The 10,978-nt window shown below is 55.1% G+C and overlaps 1 protein-coding gene across 1 annotated transcript; it reads right to left on the bottom strand.

Annotated features, from left to right (window-relative positions):
- Positions 1-504: 504 nt before the first annotated feature.
- VSIG10L2 (V-set and immunoglobulin domain containing 10 like 2) lies at positions 505-10,539 on the bottom strand. The gene is given in 12 exon segments (XM_070457680.1): positions 505-1,050; positions 1,735-1,886; positions 2,555-2,860; positions 3,496-3,786; positions 5,372-5,632; positions 6,475-6,536; positions 6,538-6,721; positions 7,292-7,375; positions 7,378-7,416; positions 7,419-7,535; positions 9,530-9,827; positions 10,063-10,539. Coding segments are annotated over 12 exon segments (2,403 nt in total). The 5' UTR covers positions 10,498-10,539; the 3' UTR covers positions 505-876.
- Between the last annotated feature and the right edge of the window lie 439 nt (positions 10,540-10,978).

The raw sequence follows: 10,978 nt of genomic DNA, 5'->3' as shown, positions 1-10,978 counted from the left end.
TGTGACTTTGGCCAGCCCCGGGCCCCTGGCAGCCAGCTCCCCCAGCCTGGTGGCAGGAACCCCTGTCCCGTCTTGTTGGCACAGGCTCTCGAGTCCAGCGACTGTGAGGCCCTTAGGCCACGGCAGGCTCTGTGCCTGCACGGGGGTGAAAGGAAGACAAGGGCTCCGGGCACCTGGCTCTGCTCGCAGCCCTGGTGCAGCTTGTGTTTGAGGGGGAAGGAGCTGGCGATTGGGAAGGAGCCAGAAGATCACATCTCTGCGGCCCTACCATCCTGAAGGCGCCAGATTTTATCTGCTTTCAGAAGCTAAACAGGGTCAGGCCTGGTTAGTACTTGGATGGGAGAAGAGCACATTTTCTGCAACAGTTGCATGAAGGGCACACACACACCCCTGCCTATCTCATTTCCCATCTCCTAGCTTCCTCCCAGTAGGGAAACCTGGGCCCCAACTGAAGCTGGTCAGCCTCTCCCCGTGGGAGCTGCAAGTGGGATAACCCTCCACCAGTGAGAGCATCATGTGTGATTTATTGAGAAATTGCTCAGTGCTCGAACTCAGGCTGGAGGCAGGAAGCTGGGTCATATGGCTCCAGACACCGTTCCCAGCACCGTGGTTCTCACTTGCCCTTGGACAGCCGGCGATCTTCTCCACAATCACGTGTCTTCCTGGTTGTTCCACCTCTGTCTGCCATTAACTGGGCCAGGACTGGTCTTGTAACCAAGTCATTAAAGGCCCTGCAGCTGAGCCTTGCACTGGTTGTAAAAAGCTGCTTATTCAGCGGGAAGGGATAGTTGGGGGTCTTAGCTCCCTTGTGACAAGGGGATGTTCCCATTCCCCCACCGTCTCCCCTAAGCCTGTTGGCACCTTCCTCTTGGGGCCTCATGGTGTGGCCGTCACTGTGATGGTGACATTTACTGAGGGCTCTGTGATTTCTTGTGCAGGATCTGAACCTGAGGTGGTGGGTGATGGTTCGGTGCCTACAGAGAATGGACCCAAGCAAAGGAAAGAGAGATGCCTGGGAGCATCCAGGTTGTTCCCAGAGGACAAATGAGACTGAGCATCATGAGTGACTCATGACTATTCTCCCGAGTTTGGGGGTAAAACTGGGCTTACCTGGCATTGCCTCAGGGGCCATTCCTTGAACCCTGATGTTGGTGACTTTGCTCCCTGAGGGTGAAGTAGAGAATAAAATTATCCTTTCCCAGCCTTCCTGTCCAGTTAGAAGAAAACCCTGACCTCCAGAATGACTGGGCTTCCACACCCACCTGGGAACGAGCAAGCACCCAAGGCCTGGAGGAAGAAAAGGAAGAGGCATTTCTTGAGCAACCAGCCTAGGTCCTGGGAGAATAACCCTCCTGCCCCCAGACTCAGGACCCTGGAAGGGGGTGGCCCTAGCTGCCCAAGGTTGGGGGTTGGAGCCCTGATGGACTTCTAGCTTTGGGAGGAGGTCACAACTAAGGAAGAACCTAGATTCTTTGCCCAGGGGAGTCTATGTATTGTGTGCTAAGTTGTGTCCAACTCTTTGCGACCCTGTGGACCATAGTCCCCCAGGCTCCTCTGTCCATGGGATGCTCCAGGCAAGAATACTGGAGTGGGTTGCCATTTCCTCCTCCAGGGGATCTTCCCGACCCAGGGATCAAACCTGACTCTCTAACATCTCCTGCACTGGCAGGTGGGTTCTTTACCATCTGAGCTACCAGGGAAGCCTGTCTAATATGGGGCTGCCTCTTGGGGTCAACAGCCCTGTCCTTGAGCTTCCCACTCACAGGGGAAGGTGTCCGGGTGCCGGGCAGCATACTGGAACGCCAGCAGGGAGGCCGCTGTCGCCACCACCTTTCCTGTGCCTGCCGCGCCTAGCACTGCCGCATAGGCGCTGAAGGGGGGCTCCGCTAGGAGAGGGTGTACAGGGTAGGCTTAGAGCCACTGCTGAACTCGGCAACAGTGGCTTTAGGGCATCATGCAGGCTGTGCCCTGCTCCTCTGGTTGGCCCTCCACTTGGGGGGGTGGGGGCTGCAATCAAGAGCAAGCCTTGACCTAGAGAGTCGGGAGACCAGGTCTCTCCCCAGGAGAGGGTGCTCGGCCTGCCTGGGCTCCTGGGGTGTTGAGTCCCCAGCCAAGTCCCCTCTATCTGGCAGAGCAGGCAGTTACTCTGGTTATCTCGGCAGCCTGGGGCGGGAGGGAAGAAATACCCAGGATGGAAAATGAGCAGCAGGAAGCCGAGAGCCCACTGTGCCGCAGGGGGTGAGACTGAGGCGCAGAGCTGGGCCCTCACCCTAATTCAACTACAGACACCTACACCTCCCCTTCACTATTTCTTCTGATCTGAGCTGGACTATGGTTCCCGCCCCTAGGCCCAGGCCTCCAGAGACTCTGGGAGGGATGGAAAGATAGGAGTGGGGTTACTTGAGAAGGGAGGGTGGAGGAGAGGGCAGAGACTGGGGGTGGAGGGGCTCAGGAGGAAGGAAGAAAGGAATGCATGCCCTGGGGAGAAGAAAATGACCCGAGTTGGGTTCAGTGGAGAAAAGCGAAGTCCCTCCACAGTGCAAAGCCCCAGCACCTGGTGTCTTCACCTCAGAGAGATGTCCAGCCGTGCCATGATTCAGAGCCAGGACGCAAAAGGTGTAGAGGACCCCCAGGTCCAAGCGCCCCAGCCGCTGGCCCCTGCTCTCCGGCTCGATGTCACCAGCCAGGGTCTCCCAAGCCCCTGCCCCCAGGCCTGGGACGCTGGCCCTTCGCTGCACCGGGAAGACCGGGAAGCCCATCAGATTGCCGGGGCCTCGGACGGCCCATTGCAGCTGCACCTCGCTCCGGCGTCTCCCGTAGGTCAGACGGCTGATGGTGACGTTGGGGGGAGCTGGGTATCCTGGGGTGAAGGCGGGGACACACACAGGCGTGTGTGTGCATGCATGTGTGTGCTCGAGGGCTGTTTAGGGTTTTGTCGAGAGATAGCTGGTGGTGTGGGGATGCGGAGGTGGGGATTGAGCCTCGACCACATCTGTGTAGTTTTGGTCTGTGTTACCCTAGACTTACACACGGGCCTCAGTTTCCTCCTCTGTAAATGGAGGTGTGTGTTAATCACTCAGTCATGTCCGACTCTGTGACTTCATGACCTGTCCATGGAATTCTCCAGGCAAGAATTTTGGAGTGGGTTGCCATTTCCTTCTCTAAGGGAATCTTCCCAACCCAGGGATCAAACCAGGGTCTCCTGCTTTGCAGGCAGATTCTTTACCATCTGAGCCGCCAGGGAAGCCCCTTATAAATGGAGGAAAAGGAGGTTCTTCTGACTACATGGAGTTCTGTTTGCCTGAACTTGAGGATATCTGATTCACGTTCACATGGGGTTTATGCTTTTTGAGGGCCCATGTGTGCCTGAGAAAGATAACGCATCCAAGATTTGAAGCAGGGAATCCATGTGCCTTTCCACCTAAAGAGCAGTGGCTGGAGGTTCCCCATTCCCTCTGCACGCACACGCACACCTGCACACCACTCCTCACTCACTCAGGACCTCCAGCAGGATGCTCCGACTGCTGTTGCCCAAGGCATTTCAGGCCACGCACTGGTGGGTGCCCCTGTGACGGGCTAGGTCGGCACCTTGGACACTCAGGCCCAGCTGGGCCCCCTTGGGGTGCAGCGTGAATCCGAAAGTGCCTGGCTCCACCTGCCGTTGCTGAGGTCCCAGCCAGAGGAGCTGGGCGGGTGGCATGCCCCCCAGGAGGGCACATCCCAGCCAGGCCTCATCCCCCTCCAGCACTGACACCCGGGGCCCAGCCACTGCCAGTTGAGGGGCTTCTGCAGGGACAGAGAGGATAAGGTGAGAAGGTGCCCCCTGGGCTGGTGGGGATGCTCAGAGGGGAGGTGCTGGCCAGTGGTGGAGGGAGTGGGGAGGGGAGAAAGGAGATGGGAGGGCTACGGAGTTGACAGTGAAGCCTGCCTTGGCCTGGTCTGCCCCCTTTTCAGGCTCTCATTCTATGCCGAATTCCCAGCACCCCAGCAGCACCTGCTCCAAGTTTTACTGACAGTAGTTGCATTTCATGATGCTCTCTCCCTCCCGACCAGAGCAGCTCCTACAGGTGGGCCCCCGCCCTATTTACCTCTGCATTAACCACCCCCTCCCAGCACCTGGCCCAGGGCCTCCTACCCCCACCCCCAAAGGCCCACAACACCTCCACCCCGGGCACAGGGCCGGGCCCACAGCAGGTGCTGTTTTTATGAATTGACTCCTAAAGACCCAGGGTTTCAGGTGTTCGTGACTCTCCTATGATGGAATTTCCAGTCCTGAGGCTGAGTAATAAGCGAAAGAAATATGTTGAGTGGTGGACCTCCCTGAAAACCATGGTAGTCACTCGGCCTTTGCAGACCAAGACGTGAAGCATTTTGTGAGAACCGTTTTAGGTGACGGCTCTGCCATTCGCTTTTCTCAAATTTTTACTTCAATGTTTAATGCTTTGTTCATGAGTTGGTGATAAGTAGGACTGGTAGGGCCAGATGAAGACAGAGAAAGAAATCAGATCAGAAACAAATAAAGGGAGTGGGACTCCCTTTATAAAGCAGCGCAGGACTTCTGGTGCCTGATTCATTAATGCAAATCAAGAATACAATTAGGCACCTTGTGCAAATTGATGCAAATGAGGGCAACAGAATCCCTCCAGGTCTAGACCTTGCTGTCCAATAACAGCCTCCCTCCCGCACTCCCCGGCCACATGTGACAATTTAGAACTTGAAATGTGGCCAGTCCACATTGAGATGTTCTGCCACTGGAAACACACACATTAGATTTTGAAGACAGTATGAAAAGAAAAAAGAATGTAAATATCACTAATTATTTTATTATGACATGTTGAAATTAGTATACCAGTGTGTTGTGTTAGTCGCTTGGTCATGCCAACTCTTTGTGACCCCTTGGACTGTAGCCGCCAAGCTCCCCTGTCCATGGAATTCTCCAGGCAGGAATACTAGAGTGGGTTGCCATTCCCTTCTCCAGGGGATCTTCCTGACCGAGGCACCAAACCCAGGTCTCCCGCACGGTAGGCAGATTCTTTACCATCTGAGCCACCAAGGAAGCCTGATGTGTTGGGGATATCAAGCTAAATAAAATGTTTCACTGTTTCTTTTTACTTTTTTAAAATGTGGTTACTAGAAAATGCTAAATTCTATCTATGGCTCACATCATATTTTTATTGGAAAACACAGACCTAAACCAAGCCCCCTGATTTTATGCATCAAAAAACTTGAGTCCCTGGGCAGGGAGGTGACACAGGGTCTTGACTCACTTTGCATTTCTGCTCAGCCGCCAACCCCCAGAGCCCCTCACCCTGATTCCAGAGAGCCGCTTCTCCCCCACTGCCCCAGAACCAAGCCTCTAGTTCTGACTCACCTAGCCGGAGCCGGCAGAGGGGATCAGGGGCCCTGAGTGGGTGAGTGCCCTGGCACGTGAACTCTCTGCCAGCCAGGTCTTCCTGGGCCTGCAGGAGGTAGACGGCCAGGGAGGAGCTGCTGCTGCCCAGAGGCTGTTCTTGCTCATCAAGTCAGCTCAGCACGGCAGGGGGCTCACCTCCCGGCCACTCACAGCTCAGCGTGATGAACTGGTCTCTGATTGTGGCCAAGGTCCAGCAAGTGGGGCTCCACAGCCGTTCCCCTGGGTAGGGAATCACAGCTCAGCACGGCGCTACAGGAGGAGGAAGGGCTGGCAGGCCTACCCATCCCTTCACTCTTCATTAATTGCTTCACTCACTCATGCCTCCACGTACACAGTCACTCATTCATTCATTCATTTGACATTTATTGAGGGCTGACCATGTGCCTGGGAAATAGTGGGAACAGAGTGCAATATAATCTGATGTGTGCTAGAGCATAGGTAGAAAGACAAAGTCTCTGGGCCTTCAGGGAGGAGGACTGAAGACAGGATGACATATGAACTTGGCCTTGGTAGATGGGTAGGAGTTTCCAAGGTAGAAAGAAAACTAAAGGCAAGTCTCAAGGCCAACATGCAATAATTGTTCACTGTTTAGTCACTAAGTCTTGTCCAACTCTTCAAGACCCTATGGATAATGCAAGTATGCAAGAATCAGTTCAGTTCAGTTCAGTCGCTCAGTCGTGTCCAACTCATTGCGACCCCATGAATCGCAGCACGCCAGGCCTCCCTGTCTATCACCAACTCCCAGAGTTGTCCATTGAGTCGCAAGAATAGACCAGTAAAAATAAGGTCCTCCCTGGGGGCTGGGAGATGGTAAGGAGGGCATCACGGGGCTCTAAGCCAGACTTAAGCCACCATGGGGGTGGAGACTGGGGCTGGAGAGGAGAGAAAAGCTGGAGGTGGGGACTGAGCCATGCCGCCACCTCCCCATTAAGCGGCAGGTCTGGGAGATTGTGGCCTGCAGCCCCTTCTCTGATCCCATGGCCCCAGTGGTCTGGCCTCTGGCTCCCTGCCCACTCCTCTGCCTGGACTGGCATACCCTGCCATCCACCATGCCCACTCACACAGCGTGATCCTGCAGAGCACGGGCAGAGCCAGAGCTGGATGCCTGCCGGTGCAGGTGAAGGCTGCTCTTGGGAAGCTGGGTGGCTGCATAACTCCAGGTGACATTGCTGAGCGCAGTGGGGCCAGCTCCCTGGGGTCCGGCCCACTGCAGCTGGGCAGCTGGAAGCCCCCCAGGCCAGGTGCAGACCAGACTCAGTGCCCCAGGGGCAGGGAGAACAGCACAGGAGGGCTGCGCCTTGGGGGGATCTGGGTGAGAAGCGTGTGAGGGCAGGGCTGGAGCAGCCCCATGGCAGTGCACCACAACCCCCCCCCACCCCGTCACTCCCCACCAACCTGGGAGCCTGGAGGCCTGAGTTGTCAAGGGTGGAGGAAGTAGGGAGAAGTTGGTGAGCCGGGAAAGAGTGATCTGTCTGAGGGGCGGATAAGGGAAAGGCAGAGTTCTCAGGCCAAGGGCAGAGGCTGGGAGAGGGGTGACTATCCAGAGTCCTTGAGGAATCCCGGAGCCCCCTAGGCCCCCACCTGGGAAGTCTGCCTTTCTCTGCTCTGTCTTGCTGTCTTTACTCTTCTCTGTGCCTCAGTTCAGTCCCCGGGGGCGAAAGAACAATCCCCTGGGGAGGGGTCTACGTATGGGCATCCCCTCTTCCCGCCCATTCCCACTTTGGAGGGCTTGTATAGACCCCTCTCTGACCACCTATCAACTCCATCTGGTTTCCCAAGTCCCCCTCCCAATCCACGTCTGCACCAGGGCCCCTGGATTCTGCCAGAGCACAGGTCGGGGGGCCGCCTGTTGCAAGGGGCCCCTGCCCACACACTCACGGTGGATGCTGAGCTGGACGCTGGTCTGCGTGTTGGTGTCCAGGCGGCTGTTGTGGGCCAGGCAGGTGTACCGGCCTGTGTGGGCCCAGCATGCACCTGAGTGTGGTCATGGAGCCACACATAGAGGCTGGGGGGTTGGATGCAGCCAGGCAGCTCGGGGTCACCTCTTCCCTCTCACTGGCCCCAATCCCCTCCTCAGTGAAGCCCAGTGGCTCCACAGTGATCACAGGATTGTCTGCACTATCTGGAGGGCAAGGAAAGCTTGTCATACCTCCCAGCCTTCATTCCTTCAGTCACTCCTCTAGTCGTCGCTGAATTCACTGCCTACCCAGTGGGCATCTGTGATGTACCAGCTGGGTCGACTACTGTGCTAGGCCCGCAGGAACTCACGGAGCAGGGGCCTGCGGCACAGGGGACCAGGGTTGGTGGAGGTGAGCACCCTGTGCTGGGGGAGCTCAGAGGGGCGGCCCTGACTGTGGTGTGGCTTCCCCGAGGGACTGGTGGTTGAATTGGGGTGGGGGGATGGGCAAGACCCAGCTGGGCAAAGAGGCAGGGCGCCCAGTCCTTTCCATCTGCCCGGGATTGAGGGGTTTCTTGGAACTGGGGCAGTTGATCCTTTTAGACTGGAAAGGGATGAAAACAGGGTGAGAAGATGCCCTGAGCATGACCCTAGCAGCCAGCCCGCCTCACTTCCCCTGTCTCTTGGGTCCTCTCTCTCCCTGATTCCCAGAAAGGACTGAATTCTCTGCCTGTTTCATTCTGCTCCTAATTCTTTCCCAAGAACTTCTCACCTGTCTCCTTCATGCTCTTCTGCTGACAATTTCCACAGGCCACCATCATTAGTGGACATCCTTAGGCAGAGTCCTAACTCCTTAAACATGCTAGGCCAGCACTGTCCAATAGGTATATGTGTTAAATTTTCCAAATCTTAGAAAGGAAAAATAACCAAACCCAACCAAGTGAAAAAAACACCAATTTTAATAATATTTTGTTGAACCACATACATGCAGAATATTATAGTTTTAATGCACAATCAACATAAAAAATATTGGGACTTCCCTGGCCATCCAGTGGTTAAGACTCTGTGCATCCACTGCAGGGGGCATGGATTTGATCCCTGATTGGGGAACTAAGATCCTGCATGTCACGTGGCATGGCCAAAATTTAAAAAAAAATAAATCAAAAAATAATGTACAATTATTCAAAAATCATTTTTAAAAAGTATTGATGAATATATAAATATATGTATATATAAATATATATATGGATGTGTGTGTGTGTTAGTCGCTCAGTCGTGTCTGACTCTTTGCAACCCTATGGATTGTAGACCGCTAGGCTCCTCTCTCCATGGGATTTCTCAGGCAAGAATGCTGGAGTGGGTTGCCATTCCCTTCTCCAGGGGATCTTCCTGACCCAGGGATCAAACCCAGGTCTCCTGCATTGCAGGCAGATTTTTTACTGTCTGAACCACTGGGGAAGCCCATATATATGCAAAGATATACATACTTATTTTTAGATTAAATCTTCAAAGTCTAGTGTGCATTTTACACTCAGAGCACATCTCAGGTTCAGCCACATCCCAAGAAATCAAAGTCACACAGTGGCTACCCTATTAGACAGTATAGTGCTAACTATCCTAGTCTTCACCTTTCACACAAACCACTGATTTCATTTTTAAATTTAAAAAAATCTTTTGAAAAAAATTTTTAGAAGTTAATTAGCTACATGTGTTCTCTTTACTGAAATAACTATTTTTGTCTTCAGTCCACTTATGTATCCATTGCTTCTTCTTTCCTCACTTGTTTTGGAGATCTTTCTAATCCTTTGTTTGCTATGTGTGCTTTCAAGACAAGTTTCTAATTTCTAATTGCAACCTCTCAGCCTCAGACTTAGGATCAAATTGCCACCCTCTTTCTTCACTGAAATTCCCTCCCAGTTTCATCAGAGTTCAGTTGGTCAAAAGCAGAATTTCTGAGCCACTCCTGAAATTAGGGTAAACTGACTATGAAAATATGCACATTTTCCTGGGAAGAGGGACCCTCGACATTGAAAAGGTGAAAATGCCTTGTACTAGAACCATCTTTGACACCAGAGGGTACAATGTCTTGACTCCCACCTACTGGAGCCTCTTGGAGGGCTAGGGTATTCCTGGGGGTCCCGAGATGTGTCAGGAGGCCAAGCCCAGGTGGGTAGGTAGGTGCCAGCCCTGACCCCTTCCCCTCGGCCATTGTGACTCACAGATGACATCCAGGAAGGCTCCGTCGCTGCTCAGCTGGTTGACGCCATTGTGGGCAGTACACGTGTACCAGCCCAGGTGTGTCCAGTTGACGGGGTCCAGCTGGATCAGACGCTTCGTGACCCCCACGAGAGTCTCTGCAGAGCCTCGGGGTGTCTGATGCTGCCAGGCAAAGGTCACGGGCTCCGTGCCCTCCTGTACTGCATGCGTGGCCACCAAGGAGGCCCCCTCCACCGGGGACGGGTCACTCAGCCGCACCTGAGGCTTCGATACGGGCAATGGCCAGAGGCAGGAGAGGCCCTGTGTTTGTTATTGCAGACCCAGGCCGTGCCCAGCCATGCCCAGTGGCCTAGCACTTGCTGGCAGGCCCCTGAGCATCCCTTCCCATGATCCCAGGTGTCCCTGCTCCCAAAAGGAGGGCCCCATAGAACCCGAGCCCAGCAGAACACAATGGGCAGCACATGCAAATAGACTCCAAGCAGCACGCACAGCAGCTCAAGCCCGCCGGGGTGCCCGGCCAGAGCGAGGGAGGAGCCGGTGCTCGGAGCTGGCCGCTGGCCGCACGCAGGGCCTGGCACAGGAAGTGGCCGCGGGCCCCCTCCTGCAGCTCCCACGGCACCAGGCTGCTGTCTCACAGACTCACGGCCCCCAGAGCTGCGGCACTGGCCTCCATCTTGAACTCCCCTCCACTGGCGACGGCCGCGGGCTGGGGAATCATCAAGACCAGGGGAGTGAAGCTCCAGAAGACCCCCAGGGGGGCAGGCTGGGTGCCACGGGCTGGCTCCGCTGAGCTGCCTCGCACTCCCTGGATGGAGGAGGTCTCCTTGGGGGCTCCTCGGGTCGGATGGGGCTGCCCTGGAGACAGAGGCAACGCAGACTGTCGGGGCCGGTCTGAGGTCTCCTGCCCAGAATCTCTGTTATCGGTGGTCTGCAGGGCAGGCCGGCTGGGCAGGGTTTGATAAGGCAGCATAAGCCCTTCTGGACTTGGAGGACAAGAGACGGTTTCTGAGGGGCCCACGAGCTTCCTGTCTGGCTGTGCTATACAAGTGGGTGGGGTTAGGGGATTTCTTGAAATCAGGGAATGGATTGGAGCAGAGGTTCCCGTTAGGCCTTTCGGAAACCTTGATAAAAATATAGATTCCTGGGCCTCATCTCGGAAGACTGTCAGAATCCCGGAGTGGGGAGCGGGGTGTCAGGGCCCAGGAATCTGTATTTTGACAGCCATCTGGAAGTCAGTCTGATGACCGGCCAGACAATGACCCCCAAGGATCAGGAGGTGTAAGTGGCCACTGGTGATGCAGGCTCTGGAGATGTCTTCGTAAGGACTCCAGGGGATTCCACTGCAGCAAAGGGAAGATGATCCCAGCCTGCTGTCAGCCCACCCAGCACCCATTCATTCATCAGCTGTTAATCTGGAGTGCCTGCGCCAGGCCAGGCATGGGCTACCATGA

This window comes from Odocoileus virginianus, chromosome 28 (assembly GCF_023699985.2).
Source record: "Odocoileus virginianus isolate 20LAN1187 ecotype Illinois chromosome 28, Ovbor_1.2, whole genome shotgun sequence".
In the NCBI taxonomy this organism is placed as follows: Eukaryota; Metazoa; Chordata; class Mammalia; order Artiodactyla; family Cervidae; genus Odocoileus; species Odocoileus virginianus.
Note: the sequence above shows the minus strand (reverse complement) of the source record. Positions and strands in the feature narration are given on the sequence as shown.